The 23,747-nt window shown below is 38.5% G+C and overlaps 1 protein-coding gene and 1 long non-coding RNA gene across 6 annotated transcripts; one reads left to right on the top strand and one right to left on the bottom strand.

Annotated features, from left to right (window-relative positions):
• Positions 1-6,298: 6,298 nt before the first annotated feature.
• LOC127139213 (uncharacterized) lies at positions 6,299-13,972 on the bottom strand. 5 transcript variants are annotated; one of them, XR_007809230.1, is made up of 9 exons: positions 13,874-13,972; positions 12,577-13,038; positions 11,738-12,199; positions 11,008-11,453; positions 9,894-10,355; positions 9,056-9,517; positions 8,326-8,771; positions 7,228-7,673; positions 6,299-6,577 (listed from the first exon to the last, which is right to left on the bottom strand). It is a non-coding gene; the product is annotated as an uncharacterized LOC127139213 (long non-coding RNA). The 5 variants fall into 5 exon arrangements; XR_007809231.1 differs by lacking the exon at positions 7,228-7,673; XR_007809232.1 differs by lacking the exon at positions 9,056-9,517.
• Positions 13,973-14,747: 775 nt separating this feature from the next.
• LOC108876089 (cerebellar degeneration-related protein 2) lies at positions 14,748-23,467 on the top strand. Its single transcript, XM_018665404.2, has 6 exons — positions 14,748-14,994; positions 15,762-15,874; positions 18,457-18,605; positions 18,723-18,890; positions 20,906-21,125; positions 21,237-23,467. Exons 1-6 carry the CDS (start codon positions 14,913-14,915, stop codon positions 21,855-21,857), a joined length of 1,353 nt encoding a protein of 450 aa, XP_018520920.1. The 5' UTR covers positions 14,748-14,912; the 3' UTR covers positions 21,858-23,467.
• The last annotated feature ends 280 nt before the right edge of the window (positions 23,468-23,747 follow it).

The raw sequence follows: 23,747 nt of genomic DNA, 5'->3' as shown, positions 1-23,747 counted from the left end.
TAGAATCGGCGGAGACGGGGGTCACCGATTTGACGGCACTGCCCGCGATCATGGAGACATTGTTGATGTTCACAGAGACACCGTCTATGATCTCAGAGACATCGTCCACAATCACAAAGACATTGTCCATGATCACAGAGACTTTGTCCATAATCTCAGAGACATTGTCCGCGATCACAGAGACGCAGTCCACGATCACAGAGAGCTGTCGTGCAATGAGGAAATTCTTTGAGACCAGGACAGAGGCCTTCAGGTAATTCACAAACAACTTTACATCAACTGTCCAACACAGAGCACTGACATTAAACTGTTTATATTCAGTAGTCAGTATTAATAGAAGTCGTAATAAATCACAGTAGTAAGACATCAAAAACTGTCAAAAAAAGTCATAATGTAGAAAGACATAAAAAAATGGCATAGTATAGTATGGTGTCTAGACAGTACTCTTTTATATTATTTAACCAAAAGAGACCCAGCAATTACCACCATGAGCAGCATTAGGCGACAGTGGCAAGAAAATCAAAAAATGTCATTTCATATAGTATGGCATCAAAAACAGTAATTACAAAAAACGTCATAGTATAGTAAGGCATGTAAAATAGTCATAAAATGTTATAGTATATCATGGCGTCAAAAACCATCAAAAAATGCCATAGTATAATAAGGAATATATAGTATGTAATAAAAAAAGGTCAAAAAAAATTTTTGTCATATACACTAACAGATTTTTAAAATCTTAATGTAGAAAATTTGAGAGACCACACACATGACGACGTAACAATCCACAGTGTGTGTGCTCAGCTTTCCTCTGTGTTCCCCCAACTCAACAGGATTTCTGATCAGAAATATCAAACGTGTTTAATATTTATCGGGGTGAAGATTGTCTTTAGAGCAGACCAGGAAGGGTAAAATCACTGAACACATCTCATACCACAGGACAGTCTCATCAGACTTTAATTGGGAGTGGGGATTTGGGTTGATAATCAGCCAGATTATGTTTTGGTGTGTACCCCACTTTACTCTGCCTCCTTCTCTCGCTTTGTCTCTTTATCTCTTCCTTTCACTCTCACACTCACTCTCAAAAACAAACATTTCCATCCACTGCTGTTATCAGGAGTTGGTGGAGTCAGTTCTCCAGTCAGAGCAGCTGCTTCTGTCTTTGTGTAGACAGCAAATTTAACTCTTGGACTAGTTCTGATTAGTCCACACTCTGGTTTCTTTGTGGATTTAGTGTCTTTTACTTGATGGGTTGAAGTTCAATACCCAGAAACTCTGTGTTTTTATTTTGATGTGTCAAAAGTCGCATGTTTATATTAATGTTTGTTGTGTTTTTCTCCACAGGATTCAAACTTCAGCCATTAAATCACAGAGAGAAGAGACCGACGTGAAGACACTTCCAGAAGGTCAGTGTTCGTTTATTCTCTTCAGTCTGACTCTGTCATTATCTCATTATCTCTTTAAATAATATGTTTAAAACCTTAAAAAATAGGCCCAGGAATAAACAAGAAACCTATAAAAAAAAATAAATACAGTCCCTGACAAAAGTCTTGTCGCTTATCCAAGTTGTAAGAACAACAAATAATAACTTGACTTGTCGTTGATCAGTTGGAATCAGAAATGGCTTATATGAAAGGCAAAGGCCTCTAGATTATACTTATTATACCAAAATAAAGTCTTGTATCATTCTTTGAGTTTTATCATTTAATTAGGACAGAAAGGTCAGATTTTGCTTGGACAAAAGTCTTGTCGCATACAAAAATAATGTACGGTAGAAATTATACTTTATTTTGAATACACAAACATGCTACAATAACATCAGAACATAAAGTCATGGTGCCTTGGGAAAAAGAATTAATATCGTGTATGACTCCCATGAGCTTGGAGGACTGCATCCATACGTCTCTGCAATGACTCAAATAACTTATTGATGAAGTCATCTGGAAGGGCAAAGAAAGCAGTCTTGCTGGACTCCCAGAGTTCATCAAGATTCTTTGGTTTCATCTTCCAAGCCTCCTCCTTCATCTTACCCCAGACATGCTCAATAATGTTCATGTCTGGTGACTGGATCACCTTGACCTTCTTCACTTTCAGGAACTTTGATGTGGAGGCTGAAGTATGAGAAGGAGCACCATCCTGCTGAAGAATTTGCCCACTCTTGTGGTTTGGAATGTAATGGGCAGCAAGAATTTCTTGATGCTTCAGGCTGTTGATGTTGCTATCCACTCTGCAGATCTCACGCACATCCCCATACTGGATGTAAACCTAAACCATGATTTTTCCTCCTCCAAACGTGACTGTTTTCTCTGTGAATCTTGGGTCCATGCGGGTTCCAAGAGGTCTTCTGCAGTATTTGCAGAGATTGGGATGCAGTTCAATGGATGATTCATCAGAAAAATCGAACCTTCTCCCACTTTTCCAATGTCCATTCTTTCTGCAAGCTGTGGGTCTTGGCAAATGCAACACAATTTTTTTGTTGTCTTCTGTTTAATGCTGGTTTGTGAGCACTAATTCGGCCATGGAGACCACTGCGTGAGAATTCAACAAACTGTTTTTGTAGATACAGGGGTTTCTGGTGACCAGTTGAAAAAGGGCTGGCCCTGGACTGTCAAAGCAACAAACTGTCCTCTTGAACAGTTATCTTACGGGGTCTGCCTGACCTGGACTTGTCATGAATGTCACCAGTTTCTTCAAATCTTTTTCTTATCCTCTTCACTTGACGTTTGGATACATTGAAGATGTCTGCCACCTCAGCAGCAGACTTGGTCTTCAGGCTCTTGATGATCAGCACTTTGGTCTGTGGTTGAATCTTTGACATGTTGTCAGAGGTCAGGTTGCACTTCACATGAAGGTCTGGTGTGCTGGGGTTCTTTTTATACACACCTGGAAATGTGTTAATTACAGTATTTGTCACAGGTGAAGCTCTAATCTGTGATTGGTTGAATCATTTAAGACACGACAAGACTTTCGTCCTTGCAAAAACAACTGTTATGGGCTTTACCAAGCTGTGAACATCAGAACACTTTTTGACAGTTTGATTTTGCACCCAGTTATTAATGTTAAAGCCCCTGGCATTAAAATTAACCATTTATTTTAACAATTGAATGATTAGAAATAAAGTTATATGCCATTTTAAGTTACTATGTCCTTATGCGACAAGACTTCTGTCAATGACTGTATTTTTTGAACTTTTAAAAAAGGTCTGTCAACTGTCAAACTCAAAAAAAGAACAAAACCTTAAACAATAACTGAAAAACAAGTATATAACCTTAAAAATACATATTCAAAATGTTTAAAAATAGGCCTAAGAAATTAAAACATGAGAATTATGACATTATTCTTGAGATAAAATGTAATAAAATGATTTGTACATCAGTTTCAAAACAGAAATTATTTTTATTCCAGACATTTGACCACAAGGAAACACTTGTTAGAGCTGGTTTAAGTAGTTATGAGCACATTTTCCAAAGAAGAACATGTCTATTACGCATCTTTGTGATCATTTAACTGCTTGTGATACAAATATTAATTAAAAAGTTGCATTATAAGCAGTTGAATGTCCTCACAGGTGCTTAATAAAGACATATTAGTCTTTGGAAAATGCGCACATGACTACATTACAGATGGTAGAGAAAAACCAAGTGTTTTCATTTGAACAACAGGAAACCAGCACTGTTTACAGCAGGTAGATGGTGGAGGTCTTTTTTTATCCAAATAACAGCGTCATCACACTTTTGTTTTCTTTCATCCACTTCAGGTCTTCAGCTGCTGTCGTCTTTTCCTCCTGCAGAGACAAGAACACATGTTAATCATTTTTTTATGCCTTATTGTACTATGACATGTGGCTTATGACAAAGATCTTACAGTTGCACACGCACCTCTACATGGTGTTTGTGGTTAGATTTTGAAACTTTATAACTACTCCCCCTTCTGCAGGAAGGACATCTCATATCAACACTACCATTCTTGTGTGCAATATTACTAATATTGTTAATATATATTTCATTCATTATCATGTGAAATTTACATCTCATTTTTACTGTTTAATGTTTTGTATGTTAAATCTGTTGTTTATACTGTTTACACTGTATAAATATTTCTACATATACTTTATTCTGTATGGTTTTTTTACTGTTTTGTAGTAATGTCTGGTAAAAGAATTTCTTTCAGGATTAATACAGTTCTCTTATCTTGTGTTCATTATTTCATTTTGGTATTCTGCTATTTCAAACAGTGCAATCAGTATATAATTTTTACATATTGTTATACATTGTTTTATATCTTGTCTTGTTTACATTATTAATTTATCTATTTTTGCTGCTGCAACACTGACTTATTTTACCCTTACAAATAAATACTTCTGAACACTGAATATTTTGCCAATCTGTTTAATATTGAATGAATTGTATTGGATGAATGTTGAATATTTGTAGCCAAGGGTTAGGGGTACAGCTTTTTTGCCTTTCTATGCTATGACTTATTTTGATGGTTTTTGATGCCTTACTGTACTACGGCATTTTTTGATGGTTTCTGACACCATACTATGACATTTTCTGATGGATTTTGACAACATCCTATACTACTGCATTTTTTGATGGTTTCTGACACCATACTATACTATGACATTTTTTGACAATTTTTAACACCATTCTATACTATGACATTTTTTAATGGTTTTTGACACCTTCCTATACTATGACACTTTCTGATGAATTTTGATGCCATTCTATACTATGACATTTTTTGACCATTTTTGACGCCTTACCATACTATGACATTTTTTTTAACCATTTTTGACAACATTCTATACTATGACATTTTTTGACCATTTTTATAACAACATTCTATACTATGACATTTTTGGACAAATTTTGACAACATTCTATACTATGACAGTTTTTTGATGGATTTTGACACCTTACTATACTATGACATTTTTGATGATTTTGACGCCACTATACTATGACATTTTTTGACCATTCTATACTATGACATTTTTTGACCAAATTTTGACAACATTCTATACTATGACATTTTTTGATGGATTTTGACAGCCTTACTATACTATGACATTTTTTGACCATTTTTTGACGCCTTACTATACTATGACATTTTTTGACCATTTTTGACAGACCATTCTATACTATGACATTTTTTGATGGATTTTGATGCCTTACTATACTATGACATTTTTTGACCATTTTTGACCCTTCTATACTATGACATTTTTTTTTTGACAATTTTTTGACATTTTTTGACATTTTTACCTTCTATACTATGACATTTTTTTGATTTGACATTTTTGACATGCCTTCTATACTATGACATTTTTTTTTTGACTACATTTTTGACAACATTCTATACTATGACATTTTTTGACCATTTTTGACGCCTTACTATACTATGACATTTTTTGATGGATTTTGACGCCTTACTATACTATGACATTTTTTGACCATTTTTGACAATATTCTATACTATGACATTTTTTGATGGATTTTGACGCCTTACTATACTATGACATTTTTTGACCATTTTTGACGCCTTACTATACTATGACATTTTTTGATGGATTTTGACGCCTTACTATACTATGATTTTTTGACAAATTTTGACAACATTCTATACTATGACATTTTTTGACGCCTTACTATACTATGACATTTTTTTGACCATTTTTGACAACATTCTATACTATGACATTTTTTGATGGATTTTGAAGCCTTACTATACTATAACATTTTTTGATGGATTTTGAATCCTTACTGTACTGACATTTTTTGACCATTTTTGACAACATTCTATGACATTTTTTGATGGATTTTGACGCCTTACTATACTATAACATTTTTTGACCATTTTTGACGCCTTACTATACTATAACATTTTTTGATGGATTTTGGAGCCTTACTATACTATGACCTTTTTTAATTACTATTTATGACACCATACTATATATTATTTTATATATATTATACATTTTTTGATTTTCTTGCCACTGTTGCCTAATGCTGCTCATGCTGGTAAATGTTGGCTCTCCTGTTGTTAAATAATATAAGTGTACGGCCTAGACACCTTTTCTTGACAGTTTTTGATGTCTTGTTACTTTGATTTATTTCATACTATTTCTGATATTGCTTATTACTTTTATATTATGTCTATTAATACAGACTAATTATACATTACTTTTATATAGCAGATTACTTCTATTATAACACTTACTGACTACTGAATATAAACAGTTTAACGTCAGTGCTCTGTGTTGGACAGTTGATGTAAAGTTGCTTGTGAATTACCTGAAGGCCTCTGTCCTGGTCTCAAAGAATTTCCTCATTGCACGACAGCTCTCTGATCAAATCGGTGACCCCCGTCTCCGCCGATTCTATCGCAAGGTCTCTACGAAGCATGGGACAATGTCTCTGATCAAGGACAACGTCTCTCTCATCTTTGACAAGGTCTCTGTGATCATGGACAATGTCTCTGATAGTGGACGATGTCTCCCTCATCCTCAACAATGTCTCTCCGATCATGGACCATGTCTCTGCGATCGTGGACGATGTCGTGGACAAAGTGGTGACACCTGGAGGGAATCAAAGATAAACATACAAAGGAAAATGATCAATACACTACTACCTATTCCTCATCAACAGTTTAACCATGAAAACACAGATAAATATTCAACATTACACCTGACCCCGAACATTTAACATTTTCTGACCATTTTTGACTCCTTACTATACTATGACAGTTTTTGATGCCTTATGAGACTATGACATTTTTTGATGGTTTTTGAAGCCTTACTCTACTATGACATTTTGACCATTTTTGAGGCCACACTATACTATGATATTTTTTGATGCCTTACTATGGTATGACCTTTTTTCATTATGATTTATGACACCATACTATATATCATTTGATTTTCTTGCCACTGTTGCCTAATGCTACTCATGCTGGTAAATGTTGGCTCTCTTGTTGTTAAATAATATAAGTATACGGCCTAGACACCTTTTTTTGACAGTTTTTTGATGTCTTGCTGCTGTGATTTATTTCATACTATTTCTGATATTGCTAATTACTTTTATATTATTTCTATTAATACAGACTAATTATACATTACTTTTATATAGCAGATTACTTCTATTATAACACTTACTGACTACTGAATATAAACAGCTTAACGTCAGTGCTCTGTGTTGGACAGTTGATGTAAAGTTGCTTGTGAATTACCTGAAGGCCTCTGTCCTGGTCTCAAAGAACTTCCTCATTGCACGACAGCTCTCTGATCGTGGACTGCATCTCTGTGATCGCGGACAATGTCTCTGAGATTATGGACAAAGTCTCTGTGATCACGGACAATGTCTTTGTGATTGTGGACGATGTCTCTGAGATCATAGACGGTGTCTCTGTGAACATCAACAATGTCTCCATGATCGCGGGCAGTGCCGTCAAATCGGTGACCCCCGTCTCCGCCGATTCTATCGCAAGGTCTCTACGAAGCATGGGACAATGTCTCTGATCAAGGACAACGTCTCTCTCATCTTTGACAAGGTCTCTGCGATCATGGACAATGTCTCTGATCGTGGACGATGTCTCCCTCATCCTCAACAATGTCTCTCCGATCATGGACCATGTCTCTGCGATCGTGGACGATGTCGTGGATAAAGTGGTGACACCTGGAGGGAATCAAAGAGAAACATACAAAGGAAAATGCTCAATACACTACTACCTATTCCTCAGCAACAGTTTAACCATGAAAACACAGATAAATATTCAACATTACACCTGACCCCGAACATTTAACATTTTCTGACCATTTTTGACTCCTTACTATACTATGACAGTTTTTGATGCCTTATGAGACTATGACATTTTTTGATGGTTTTTGAAGCCTTACTCTACTATGACATTTTTTGACCATTTTTGAGGCCACACTATACTATGATATTTTTTGATGCCTTACTATAGTATGACCTTTTTTCATTATGATTTATGACACCATGCTATATATCATTTGATTTTCTTGCCACTGTTGCCTAATGCTACTCATGCTGGTAAATGTTGGCTCTCTTGTTGTTAAATAATATAAGTATACGGCCTAGACACCTTTTTTTGACAATTTTTTGATGTCTTGCTGCTGTGATTTATTTCATACTATTTCTGATATTGCTAATTACTTTTATATTATTTCTATTAATACAGACTAATTATACATTACTTTTATATAGCAGATTACTTCTATTATAACACTTACTGACTACTGAATATAAACAGCTTAACGTCAGTGCTCTGTGTTGGACAGTTGATGTAAAGTTGCTTGTGAATTACCTGAAGGCCTCTGTCCTGGTCTCAAAGAACTTCCTCATTGCACGACAGCTCTCTGATCGTGGACTGCATCTCTGTGATCGCGGACAATGTCTCTGAGATTATGGACAAAGTCTCTGTGATCACGGACAATGTCTTTGTGATTGTGGACGATGTCTCTGAGATCATAGACGGTGTCTCTGTGAACATCAACAATGTCTCCATGATCGCGGGCAGTGCCGTCAAATCGGTGACCCCCGTCTCCGCCGATTCTATCGCAAGGTCTCTACGAAGCATGGGACAATGTCTCTGATCAAGGACAACGTCTCTCTCATCTTTGACAAGGTCTCTGCAATCATGGACAATGTCTCTGATCATGGACGATATCTCCCTCATCCTCAACAATGTCTCTCCGATCATGGACCATGTCTCTGCGATCGTGGACGATGTCGTGGACAAAGTGGTGACACCTGGAGGGAATCAAAGATAAACATACAAAGGAAAATGATCAATACACTACTACCTATTCCTCATCAACAGTTTAACCATGAAAACACAGATAAATATTTAACATTACAGCTGACCCCGAACATTTAACATTTTTTGACCATTTGTGATGCCTTACTATACTATGATTTTTTTTTTTTACTGTTTTTGACTACATACTATACTATGATATTTTTTGATTTTCTTGCCATTACTTTTACTTTTTACTTTACTTTAATAGATTATTTTCATATAGCAGATTACTTACTGTTTGTGAATTACGTGGAGGCCTCTGTCCTGGTCTCAAAGAACTTCTTCATTGTACGATAGCTCTCTGTGATCGTGGACTGCGTCTCTGTGATCGCGGACAATGTCTCTGAGATTATGGACAAAGTCTCTGTGATCACAGACAATGTCTTTGTGATTGTGGACGATGTCTCTGAGATCATAGACGGTGTCTCTGTGAACATCAACAATGTCTCCATGATCGCGGGCAGTGCCGTCAAATCGGTGACCCCCGTCTCCGCCGATTCTATCGCAAGGTCTCTACGAAGCATGGGACAATGTCTCTGATCAAGGACAACGTCTCTCTCATCTTTGACAAGGTCTCTGCAATCATGGACAATGTCTCTGATCATGGACGATATCTCCCTCATCCTCAACAATGTCTCTCCGATCATGGACCATGTCTCTGCGATCGTGGACGATGTCGTGGACAAAGTGGTGACACCTGGAGGGAATCAAAGAGAAACATACAAAGGAAAATGCTCAATACACTACTAGCTATTCCTCATCAACAGTTTAACCATGAAAACACAGATAAATATTCAACATTACAGCTGACCCCGAACATTTAACATTTTTTGACCATTTGTGATGCCTTACTATACTATGATTTTTTTTTTTTACTGTTTTTGACTACATACTATACTATGATTTTTTTTTTTTTTTTTACTGTTTTTGACTACATACTATACTATGATTTTTTTTTTTTTTTTTACTGTTTTTGACTACATACTATACTATGATATTTTTTGATTTTCTTGCCATTACTTTTACTTTTTACTTTACTTTAATAGATTATTTTCATATAGCAGATTACTTACTGTTTGTGAATTACGTGGAGGCCTCTGTCCTGGTCTCAAAGAACTTCTTCATTGTACGATAGCTCTCTGTGATCGTGGACTGCGTCTCTGTGATCGCGGACAATGTCTCTGAGATTATGGACAAAGTCTCTGTGATCACAGACAATGTCTTTGTGATTGTGGACGATGTCTCTGAGATCATAGACGGTGTCTCTGTGAACATCAACAATGTCTCCATGATCGCGGGCAGTGCCGTCAAATCGGTGACCCCCGTCTCCGCCGATTCTATCGCAAGGTCTCTACGAAGCATGGGACAATGTCTCTGATCAAGGACAACGTCTCTCTCATCTTTGACAAGGTCTCTGCGATCATGGACAATGTCTCTGATCGTGGACGATGTCTCCCTCATCCTCAACAATGTCTCTCCGATCATGGACCATGTCTCTGCGATCGTGGACGATGTCGTGGATAAAGTGGTGACACCTGGAGGAAATCAAAAAGAAACATTCAAAGGAAAATGATCAATACACTACTACCTATTCCTCATCAACAGTTTAACCATGAAAACACAGATAAATATTCAACATTACACCTGACCCCGAACATTTAACATTTTCTGACCATTTTTGACTCCTTACTATACTATGACAGTTTTTGATGCCTTATGAGACTATGACATTTTTTGATGGTTTTTGAAGCCTTACTCTACTATGACATTTTTTGACCATTTTTGAGGCCACACTATACTATGATATTTTTTGATGCCTTACTATAGTATGACCTTTTTTCATTATGATTTATGACACCATGCTATATATCATTTGATTTTCTTGCCACTGTTGCCTAATGCTACTCATGCTGGTAAATGTTGGCTCTCTTGTTGTTAAATAATATAAGTATACGGCCTAGACACCTTTTTTTGACAATTTTTTGATGTCTTGCTGCTGTGATTTATTTCATACTATTTCTGATATTGCTAATTACTTTTATATTATTTCTATTAATACAGACTAATTATACATTACTTTTATATAGCAGATTACTTCTATTATAACACTTACTGACTACTGAATATAAACAGCTTAACGTCAGTGCTCTGTGTTGGACAGTTGATGTAAAGTTGCTTGTGAATTACCTGAAGGCCTCTGTCCTGGTCTCAAAGAACTTCCTCATTGCACGACAGCTCTCTGATCGTGGACTGCATCTCTGTGATCGCGGACAATGTCTCTGAGATTATGGACAAAGTCTCTGTGATCACGGACAATGTCTTTGTGATTGTGGACGATGTCTCTGAGATCATAGACGGTGTCTCTGTGAACATCAACAATGTCTCCATGATCGCGGGCAGTGCCGTCAAATCGGTGACCCCCGTCTCCGCCGATTCTATCGCAAGGTCTCTACGAAGCATGGGACAATGTCTCTGATCAAGGACAACGTCTCTCTCATCTTTGACAAGGTCTCTGCAATCATGGACAATGTCTCTGATCATGGACGATATCTCCCTCATCCTCAACAATGTCTCTCCGATCATGGACCATGTCTCTGCGATCGTGGACGATGTCGTGGACAAAGTGGTGACACCTGGAGGGAATCAAAGATAAACATACAAAGGAAAATGATCAATACACTACTACCTATTCCTCATCAACAGTTTAACCATGAAAACACAGATAAATATTTAACATTACAGCTGACCCCGAACATTTAACATTTTTTGACCATTTGTGATGCCTTACTATACTATGATTTTTTTTTTTTACTGTTTTTGACTACATACTATACTATGATATTTTTTGATTTTCTTGCCATTACTTTTACTTTTTACTTTACTTTAATAGATTATTTTCATATAGCAGATTACTTACTGTTTGTGAATTACGTGGAGGCCTCTGTCCTGGTCTCAAAGAACTTCTTCATTGTACGATAGCTCTCTGTGATCGTGGACTGCGTCTCTGTGATCGCGGACAATGTCTCTGAGATTATGGACAAAGTCTCTGTGATCACAGACAATGTCTTTGTGATTGTGGACGATGTCTCTGAGATCATAGACGGTGTCTCTGTGAACATCAACAATGTCTCCATGATCGCGGGCAGTGCCGTCAAATCGGTGACCCCCGTCTCCGCCGATTCTATCGCAAGGTCTCTACGAAGCATGGGACAATGTCTCTGATCAAGGACAACGTCTCTCTCATCTTTGACAAGGTCTCTGCAATCATGGACAATGTCTCTGATCATGGACGATATCTCCCTCATCCTCAACAATGTCTCTCCGATCATGGACCATGTCTCTGCGATCGTGGACGATGTCGTGGACAAAGTGGTGACACCTGGAGGGAATCAAAGAGAAACATACAAAGGAAAATGCTCAATACACTACTAGCTATTCCTCATCAACAGTTTAACCATGAAAACACAGATAAATATTCAACATTACAGCTGACCCCGAACATTTAACATTTTTTGACCATTTGTGATGCCTTACTATACTATGATTTTTTTTTTTTACTGTTTTTGACTACATACTATACTATGATTTTTTTTTTTTTTTTTACTGTTTTTGACTACATACTATACTATGATTTTTTTTTTTTTTTTTTACTGTTTTTGACTACATACTATACTATGATATTTTTTGATTTTCTTGCCATTACTTTTACTTTTTACTTTACTTTAATAGATTATTTTCATATAGCAGATTACTTACTGTTTGTGAATTACGTGGAGGCCTCTGTCCTGGTCTCAAAGAACTTCTTCATTGTACGATAGCTCTCTGTGATCGTGGACTGCGTCTCTGTGATCGCGGACAATGTCTCTGAGATTATGGACAAAGTCTCTGTGATCACAGACAATGTCTTTGTGATTGTGGACGATGTCTCTGAGATCATAGACGGTGTCTCTGTGAACATCAACAATGTCTCCATGATCGCGGGCAGTGCCGTCAAATCGGTGACCCCCGTCTCCGCCGATTCTATCGCAAGGTCTCTACGAAGCATGGGACAATGTCTCTGATCAAGGACAACGTCTCTCTCATCTTTGACAAGGTCTCTGCGATCATGGACAATGTCTCTGATCGTGGACGATGTCTCCCTCATCCTCAACAATGTCTCTCCGATCATGGACCATGTCTCTGCGATCGTGGACGATGTCGTGGATAAAGTGGTGACACCTGGAGGAAATCAAAAAGAAACATTCAAAGGAAAATGATCAATACACTACTACCTATTCCTCATCAACAGTTTAACCATGAAAACACAGATAAATATTCAACATTACACCTGACCCCGAACATTTAACATTTTCTGACCATTTTTGACTCCTTACTATACTATGCCATTTTTTCAAACCTAACTATACTATGACATATTTTGATGTTTTTTGATGCCTTACTCTATATATTATATTTAACAGTTTAACCATGAAAACACAGATGGATATTCAATATTACAGCTGAACCAGAACATTTAACAAAACATTTTTATACTTAACTATACGGACATTTTTGACATTTTAGATCACATAGTACACTGTGATATTTTTGATGTCTTACTATAACGTGACATTTTCCCTTCTATTTTGGATTACTATTACTTCTGCATTGCTTTTATATTACAGCTTACTTTTACTGTTACCTCTAATATTAGATTATGTTTCCCATTACTAATTTTCTTATTAAGGTCCGAGCACGAAAGCGTGCAAAGGCCTTATTTGAATTGCGCTGTTTCTTATTCTTATTAATCGCCTCCGAAATTAATCGCCTCTTTGAGGGCCTACATTTGCTCAAAAACTCAGGAAACTTTGCCCATGCGTCAAACACTGTTGCAAGTGAGCAAACAAAGTTGCATCCTGCAAAACACCTCGTGGTTACCCAGCGTTAGTTGTATTGTTGCTCAGTTAAGCGATACAAACTCCAACACTGCGAGGAAAAACGATAACTTTAACGCTGCAACGTAGTCTACAGAAACATCTACAGATATATAACTAGGCTACATAAGTTATGCTACCTTTGTTCAGGTGATGTCTTTTGAGACGCTGTGAAATTACTTCCTGCAGCATTTCTCTGGCGTCTCGTTTGTCTTCTTGACGTCATACGCAAACAAACAGGAAGTGTTGTGCCAGTTTGGACCTTCAGGGCCACCGTAACTTTCTGTCACAAGTTAAAGACAAAGAGTATTTTCACAGGTATCCCCAGCTGTCAGGCGAGTTTAACGGAGTATAAAGTACAATATTTATTAAAAAATGTTTTGGGAAAGTAAAAAGTGGGAAATAATATGAACAGATCAAGTTGTGTTTTTGTTGCTGCAGTGCCCCCGTGTGGTCACCATGTCTGTGAGCTGCGGTTTCCAAGGGAGGAATCAAACGCAGAGAAGCAGGTGTGGTGAACTGATGGTGAAACTCACAGAGAGAGACAAGTCAATACCGGAAACTATGCGATGTACTCGTCAAAATAAAAGCTAAAATTTGAAGAAAAAAATGCCGCTTCGTGGTCATTATGATCGGTTTGCGTCTGTTTGTGGTTGTTTTGCATCTTCTCATTTCATGAGCTACGTTTCAGGTACATGAACAACTCCTTGGACCCCTGTGGCGTACGGTGGTAGGCAAACATAACACACACACCAAGACAGCGTTACTATAAACAGCAGTGCAACAAAAAAAGAGGCATCCACAGTAAATTTGCAAGCTGTTGACAGTTACTTTCGAAACCAACAGATACAACATCTGCAGCGGTAAAGAGCATCCTGTTTTATTCAGGCAAAATCATAACACCCTCACAGAGACAAAAAGTCGAACCGCTGTGAAATACTCAAATATTGCTGCTTTTATTTTGAATTTCACAGCCGGAAATGTCTTCATGGCAGCACCGGTTCATCAGTGGTGATCCGTCTGTCTGTCCGGTGATGAGCGCACACCGGTGCCGGCAGCAGGCGGGCAGACGACGGCGGGGAAGACGCGCTTTATCACTATCGCATTGAACCGCGACTTTGTCATGTTTAAGAACCGGAATAATTCTTGAAAAGCGTGAGAGTGATTTTCAACGTGAAGATGCTGACAGACATGATTGTGGAGGAGGAATTTGAGATCAAGGAGGAGGAACCGTGGTACGACAAGCAAGACCTTGAACATGGTACAGTTTCCCTTCAGTCTTTGTCTTTAAAGAACCATTGATACTAAATTTATTTATTTTCTAAATAAAATAAAAATAGGTACATTACAGCTGTAATACAGACACACATAATAACACATATATATCACATTACAAAGTCACTGTTAAACCATGCAGGTGCACAGTAGGTTTCAATTTGTTGGAATTTCCATGCGATTTTCTGAAACTATAATATTAATATTATAAATCAGGATATTTAATTCAATCTGCGAGCAGGTAGTGGAACTGAAGCACCTTGACGGGCTGCAGGAAAAAGGCAGGAGTCAGCAGGACACTCACATATGCGGCAAAATAGAAAAAATAGAAAAGGTCTCTCTGAAGTGAAGATTTGACTTCATTGTCTTTATTGCATGTTTTTAGCTTAAAGGTTTGTCTGTGTAATATTCCCTTCTAATGTTTCATATTTACATCACAGCTGTGTCATATTTGCTCTTTATTCTTGTAAAATATTAGGTGGTGGATAAAATAGGAGCCAAGTGATAAGGAGCTAGATTAACTGTCTGAGGAAATTCATAGGTGCAGAAATAATGAGCAGTCCATGCTTGTTTGTAAAGGTGGATAAACCCTGTGGCACAAATTTTAAAAAGTGGGTTACTGGACTTCTGCCAGGCATCAACAAAACCTCACAAAGCTACTTGTACTGTAAAGGTCCCCAAGTCTCCACCAGTGAGACTTAACTATGAGCTCTGCTAAAGCACCTGTGGTTCCTCGCTCCGTCTCTCCCTCAGACCTGCAGCTGGCCGCCGAGCTCGGGAAGACTCTTCTGGAGAGGAACAGGGAGCTGGAGCAGGGGCTGCAGCAGATGTACTCCACCAACCAGGAGCAGCTGCAGGAGATCGAGGTAAAAGAGCTGATATCTCTCTCGCTCTCCCTCCTGTCGGACTATTTGTGTCTTCATCCAAAATCCACTACTGCCCCTTCTGTTAGACCAGGATATACAGCGAATAAGATTGGACTGGAAGGTGCTTAAACTGTTTCATTTATGAGGCACTGATTTCCTCTTTAATGCAGGATTAAATTGTGCTATCAGAGGTTTATACTGATTTAGAAATGCCTCATTTAGCCTAAAGGAAAAACAGCATGGTGTTGTACAACATCCTATATTTCTCCTCACCACTTCTACAGTTGCAGTTTGATTAATCTGTCATCACTGAACCACAGCCTCTTACTGTCCAACCCACAAATCCTAGATGGAAGAAGTTGCTCTGAGTTGATCAAAATATAAAGATGCAGCATCGGTGAATTCAAGAAGACAATACCAGGTTTCAGTGAGGGTAAAACATTGTCTCTTTGAATAAATTCTGTGGACTGGATTCAGTGTGCAGGTGTTACTTTTTTCATTGATGCTGCTTTTTAACAACTTTGCACCTTGTATACGTGATGTGTGTATAACTACCCCCGCCGGCAACACTGTTAAAATGCTCATCATGTGCTAGCAGCATTTATGCTTTACCAGCAGTAGAGAGGGATTTGTAGACTTTTTTTGCCCCAGGTTTTGCTTCTCAGGCAACATGCAAGCTGTCCAGCCCCGTTGGTGGAGGTTGTTTGGGACTGTATGCAGCTTTTGAGTGAACTGAAAGATTAGGGTTAAAAAAAAAGAATGTTTTTATTTACCGATAATTAAAGTAGTGCTAAAACTCATCATCAATCAAACACTGTACAACACATTAAATGACAGCTCTCTTTACAGCGAAGAGAGAAATAAAACATTATTCACAGAGTTTAAAGGTATTTTCTTGAAAAGAAAATAAAGAAATATTTTTTTGTCATGTGTTTTGAAAGATCAAAAATTATAACAACATTTCTTTAAAAAAAAAAGTCAGTTCTTTATGATGGAAATTATAGGTGATTGTTGTTATGAAGATTTAAGATCATGGCATTTAATTCTAATTTATTGTTTGCTAGATGATACAGATTTACATACATTTAGAAAAAACAAATGTTTATATTACTTGTATGTACTTGTTTTGCTGTTGAAGAACTTCATTGTGTCTGAACCCAGACCTACAGCCTTCCTGCTGTGTACCTGTCGTGTCTGTTTATTCTTGTGTTCAAATTTAGAAACACTTGTGCGTGCAGGAATTCAGCAGGAAATCATTAATCCATGGTCTTATTTCAAACAGAGATGACAGAAACTCAATATTAACTCAATATTATGCTTTAACAGATTTTTGGGATTTTGAGGCCTTGTTTTAATTTTCTTGAGTGAGGTCAGTCTGAAGTGTCTGGCAGTAAATCCCTCTCTACATGTCGCTGCTGAATTAATCTCTTAAGACCTGCGCTGGATACTTGTGACGTCACTGTCCAATTCCAGCTCATGACCTGTGTTGCAATTTAATTACCTGCTTCCCATTGCCATTTACTATCACTTTATAATAGAATTAATGGTATCTGATGGAGCAGAAACACCATGAAAATAACCTTTAAGAATTCAACTAACCTACATACTGTACACACACATGTCGTTCATTGACTTTTCACTGTTTAACATCTAGTTTGACATTGAACTGTTGTGCTGACAGCAGGTCTGTTGTCAGTGTGAAGCTGATGGTTCTCAGCAGACACATTACTGCATGACCAAAGGTTCAAAGTGTCCTGGCTGCAACAGCTGATAAGATAACCTGTTCTTAAAGAAACTGTGCTGATTGTTTCTCTACATTTCTTCAAAGTTGCACTTTCATTTCTTGGCTGTTATGCTGAAGGAAAAATGTATAATTAGCACTAAACGCCACTCAATAATGATATTAATCATAATAATTAAAGGGGTTTGGCTCCCTTCTGAGCACCATTTTAATTATTAAAGACTCTGCTGGTAGTTTAACCTACATATTATTGATTTGTTTGAACAGTCCACATGTTTCCTGTTTTGTGGTAAAAATATTACATTTAGCCTTTCAGATGGATCAGATGAAGGAGGTTTAAGACATGAATTCCCTTTGTTGTGGTGATGCTGGACATCTTTAAAGTCTGAGTCCATCATACAACATCTAAAAACATCTGAAAACTCATCTTTCAAAATCTCTTTTTGCTTTAAACTTTTAATATGTTTTACCTCACAAAGGTAGATGTTGTTCAGTTTCTCAGACAATGTTGATTGGCAATTTTCAGAGACCTGGAACACAAATAAACACAAAAGTTATTAACTACAAATGTTCTGCATCGTCATTCAAAGAACTGAACAGTACAAGATACAAGAGCTGTTTAACTCATCTTGTTCTAACTTAGGCCACAAACTCATTAATAACTCCTCGTATATGAATAGAGTTTCATTATATTTTATTGTAGTGTGACGTGTAAAGTCAATCAAATTACCACCACTACTGTTAATAGACGTCTCAGCAGATGATGTACAACAAACTGACCTTTCTCTCATGCCGTCATCCCCGTCCCTCTCGCTCTCTTCTCCTCATCTCTCTCATCCAGTACCTGACGAAGCAGGTGGACCTCCTCAGGCAGGTCAACGATCAGCATGCTAAAGTGTACGAGCAGCTGGACGTGTCGGCCAGAGAGCTGGAGCAGAGCAACCACAAACTGGTCCTGGACAATAGGACGGCCCAGCAGAAGATCCAGGGGTAAGACGGGAGATGTGGAGATTCTCTGTGATTATGGACAGATTTCCCTGGTTTGCATGTAGAGTGTAAAAAACATCCTTTATTAGTAACCTAAGAGCTTGTTTCCTCTGTGTGCAGGCTGACAGAAACAGTGGAGCTGCTGCAGACGCAGGTGGAGGAGCTGCAGCATCAGGTAGAGGAGATGAAGTTGAGTCCTCAGCCTCACAGGCCTCCACACAGAGAGAGGTGGCCGACTCGCAGCAGCCACAGTGTGTCCTGCCTCAAAGAGCTGCAAAACACACTCAGGTGAGGAAGCTCAAACACTGGGTTTATATCAGCAGTGCTTAAGTGAGTAGTCAATCAATCAATTAGCAGACAGACGTAAAATTAGAGAACAATTTTGATAATCAGCTTATCGTTTAAGTCATTTACAAAGCATTAATGCCAAAGATTCACTGATATTTTAGACTGTTGGTTGAGCAAAACAGGCAATATAAAGACACTCTGGATTTTAGGAAATTGCAATGGATGCAGTGGACTAGTCATCAACATAACTAGTAACATTTAACGCATCCTGGTGATTGTGGCTCCTGTCTCTGTTTTTGGATGGGAGGAAAGCTGAGAAGATTCACCTCAAAGATTAAAAAAAAATCATCAAACCCTTCAAGAACTTTTGTTTTTAACTTCTTCCTCAACCTGGTAAAAGAAAACTTGTAATTGCATTGTCACTGGTCCAGAAGCTCGTTGTAATCTTCAAAAAAGGAAGCAGCAAATCCTGCACTGAGTCCCCCCACCCCCACCCGGCTTTAGCTCTCCTCCTCCTATGTGAGCTAATCCTACTCGCTGGCAGTCAGCCATGTCTACCTCACAGCGAGTCTGAATGTTTCATGCTGTGGTCACTTCCTCTTGGCCTGGGCTGAGACAAGTTCATTCACTGGCCTGAGTTTAGTTTCTGGCGGTGTTTGTAATCCTGTTAGAACCACTCCTTCAAAACATCCAGGTCAGGTGGATGGAAAACACGCTGATAAACTCAATAGTGGGACGTGAGACAGGTCCGAGCTGAACTCAGAGTGCAGCGCGGGGGATGAAGTTGGAAGGAAAGTGGTCAAAGTCTAACATGGAGGGCACGAACATGTCTCCTTATCTCTTTAAAGCTGCAATTGATTCTTCAGCTGATTTCTAATCACCCTGGTTCTACTGATAAGTTCTTGATTCCTCACTAAGTGTTCCTTTTATGTTTTACTTTTTTCTGTTCAGCTGAGTATTGGTTTGGTTTATTCCGGTATACAGAATAGAAACACAGATATCCAAAACAGATTAAGTACATTATAGGATATAGACAAAGGCAAAAAAGTAAATAAGCTACTTAAATTCCAAACACTGTTTGCTAGATTTTTACAAAAAATATACATTTTCTGTCACTTTAGGCCTCGTATGTATCCTAAATGTGATCAGACTGAATCTGGCTCGTGACTTGTGGTACAAGTTGTCATCATCTCTCTCCACCGTGTATTTCCTTTCACCTTTTGATTTGTTTTACCTCCATAATAAAACTGACAAGTGATAGATAAAATGCTATGGACAGTTAAATAGATAACGATTAAATAAAAATAGGTGTTGAAACAATCCTCATTCAGGGTCCTCTTCCTGGCCTGCTCTGGAGCTTTTGACTGTATCACATGGTCTCGATCAGCAGATGAGTTTTCCTCAGTTGCCCTGGACCCGTAGCTGTTTCAACTTTTCATTATTCTGGTATTTTTCTGAGTTTTTTTTTTTTTTTTTTTTTGTCAAGTTTTGAGTAAAATCCATGGATGGCAGTGTCAGTCTGTTGGTCCAGACTGAAATATCTCATCAAACTGTCTGATGGATTGCCAAGAAATATGGTTCATACATTCAGACCGCCTGAGGATGAATTCACCTTGATGATCCCTGACTTTTTGTCTTGCACCATCATTGGGTGAAAATTTTTAATATATCCATCACTTGGTTTAACTGCAAAACTAATGGTATTATTCAGCCTCACTTGTACTTGTTTCTGCCTGTTTCCAGTCTTCACACTGAGCTAAGCTAATCAGCAGCTAGGTCTACCTTCATGTTGACCACACAGACACAAGAATGGTATCAATCCTCTCCTCTGACTCTGAACAAGAAAGACAATAAGGGTATTTCCAAAATGCCTTAACTTTTTTTTTTTTTTTTTAATAGAATGATATAGACTACAAGAGAATAGATTTTATCAGAATTGGAGAACTAGAAAAACTTTTGAAAACTTCTAAAGGAATTCATGAAAGTAAAGTTTAACTGTGTGTGTTTCTGTACAGGTACGACTACGATCCTGATGAATCTTCAGACGACCGTGAGTCCTCCGACATGTCGTGGCATGAGGAGGAGCAGGCATCGCTGCGTCAGTCCCTCCGCACCCTCCAGACTCAGTTTGCCAGTGAGCGTGCTCGGAGGGAGCAGGCAGAGCGAGAGGCTGAGCTGCTCGCCGGCGAGAACACAGCGCTGGAGCAACAGCTGGCAAGGATGGAGGGATGTCAGGTATGTGTGACAAATATTGTCATACACATACGCAAACTTCTCTGACTGCAGTTGAGTTTATGTTGGTCCTCTCTGACATCCAAGTCATTTTTTTCTTTTGCTCTTCTTCAGGCCAGAGTGTTGGAGCTGGAGCTTGAGGCTGAAGAGCTTCGTCAGCTCTGGAAATCAGAGTCCTCTACAAGATCCTGCAGACCGGGCATAATCCATAACCTGCTGGCGGACCCGATGTTCCTCAACCCGGAGGAGGAGGGGGGTGAAGGGGACACGGCTGCAGCTAAAAGCCCCCGGGTGCTGAAGCAATGGGGCAGCGAGCGGCTGATGAAGGTGACGCAGATGCCCGACTTTCCCGACAAGATCTACGACCATGAATGCTCCTGCGTGCGCCGAGCCGAGGTGGTGAAGTATCGCGGGATCTCACTGCTCAACGAGGTGGACGCCCAGTACAGTGCCTTGCAGGTGAAGTACGACGAGCTGCTGCGGCGCTGCCACCTGGGGCCACAGGAGCCTGAGGAGGAACAGGACGGTCAGAGCCATAAATCGGTCCAGACTCCGTCCCCCATTGGAGCTTGTCCCGCTCTGACAGACATGGAGGACTTCGAGGATGACTTTCATCAGCCAGAGTACAAGGAACTTTTTAGGGAAATTTTCTCCCGTATTCAGAAAACCAAAGAGGACCTGATTGAAAACAGGGGGAGACCCTCAGCAGGTGACACGCTGCCTATTTTGCATTAGTTGCTTCCAAAAAAAAAAGAAAAGAAAGAAAAAGAACTGCTGCAAGATTAATTATCGTCTTCCAGTTACAGAACGACTCTTTGGAAAGACTCTCACAGCAGCACATCAAGCTCTATACTTTACAGTTTGTTATTTGCCCAGAAATACCCAGCAAAGGGGTTTAATATAAGAGTGATGCAGAAACAAGAAGACCGAACACCACCAGCTCACGTCTCAGATGTGGCTCACTTTGCACAGAAACACCAGTGCCTAACGCCGCCGTCTCTACTGTACAATCACTCTACCTCACTTTGCACAGCCCCGGTTTTAAACAAGCTCCTGAGGAAATCATCTCTGGGGAATAAAATGTGTTTTATTATGATAAACTGTATCGGTGACACTCTGTTTCACTGTTTCACAGGTCCTGTAGTTTCCCAGAGACGTTAATGTGAATTCACAAAAAGGTTCCTGGTAAAGATATAAACCTAACATTGTTATTTGGTACTAATTACAGAAAGTGGAGACTGTGATCAGTTGGTACACTTCCAGTTAAACTGTTTCAATTAACTGCTGGTGTGACTTAGAAAGTCTTTTGTGCAGCCAGTCAGCTGAACATGCAGAGATGTGACATAACAGCAGGTCTTCACATTTAAGAAGCAGGAGCTTGATCCTTTTTGGCATTTCCCCTTTAAAAATTACATTTAATCACAGTTAATCAATTGTGAAAAAATTTGCTGCCATCAATCAACCAATCGTTTTAGCTCTAAACTGCTTATAGACCAACTCAACTTTAAGATCTTTGTCTCTGTTGTCCCTTATGTTTTTCCAGGAAACGTCCCTAGAATATTATTAGGAAAATTAGATCTGTAAAATGAAGCACCACTGTCATATCTGCTGTTTATTTTCTTTACTGATCTCCTATGGTCAAATGTGAACTTTTTAATTTATTCTACTTTGCAACTATAGAAAAAATGAATAACTGTAGCTTTCTTGGTGATAGTTTTGCCTGCGCCAATGCAAGGATGTCCAATATAATAAGGTATCTGATGTTATGGGAGTTGATATTATCAGAAGTAAAAGCTGGCGATTCCAAGGTGCTCAAATAATTAGATTTTTTTTGTAATTGTAACACGTATTTCTCTTATCTTATACTTGATAATTGTATGTTAGATTAGACGACTGTGAGTGAATGTTATATTAAAGGGAAGTTCTGACGTTTACCAAAATAGTAACTCTCTATGTACTTGATAATGTAACAGCCTCCTGATATATTAGCCTCAGGAAGCGATGTATGAGTAGAAGCTTTTTCTCAGCAGCACTTCTGTTGCTTTTGCTGCCTGACGACGTCCCTGTGTCTTTGTTTAAGCTTAAAGACTCTGCACATATAGTTGTAGATGTCCTGTTAAATCACATTAAGATGCACTTTAGAATTGCACAGAAATTACTGATGCTCTTCTGACACTTTATATTTCTGCCGTGTAATTAATGCAAGCGTGATGTGCTACGGTTTCAATCATATTCTAGACCTGAATAATCTGCAGTATGTATGTACGACGTGTTTTTACCTGTTTCATGATTGGATGTCATAGTTACTGTTATTACTCTGAGCCATAAAACATGAAGCAAGTTGAGACAGCAGCTTTGTGTCCTTTTTTTTTTGCTTTTTATACGCACAAATGTCCGTCTAAATCTCATGAAGGCAATATCTTGGTAATGCCTTGAGGTAATATCTTGAAATTTGGCACAGATGTTCGCTTGGTAAGTTTCACAGCTATAATAGAGCAAAACTACTATGAGATGCTACTATATTGGCATACTACAACAATACTAGTATATCAGACTACTTAATATAGTAGTGAGCTGATGTTTGGGTAACTCAAAATCATTCTCATCTCATGTCACCACTGATGG

Source organism: Lates calcarifer, linkage group LG23 (genome assembly GCF_001640805.2).
Source record: "Lates calcarifer isolate ASB-BC8 linkage group LG23, TLL_Latcal_v3, whole genome shotgun sequence".
NCBI lineage: Eukaryota > Metazoa > Chordata > Actinopteri > Centropomidae > Lates > Lates calcarifer.
This window is presented reverse-complemented; position numbering and strand designations above follow the sequence as displayed.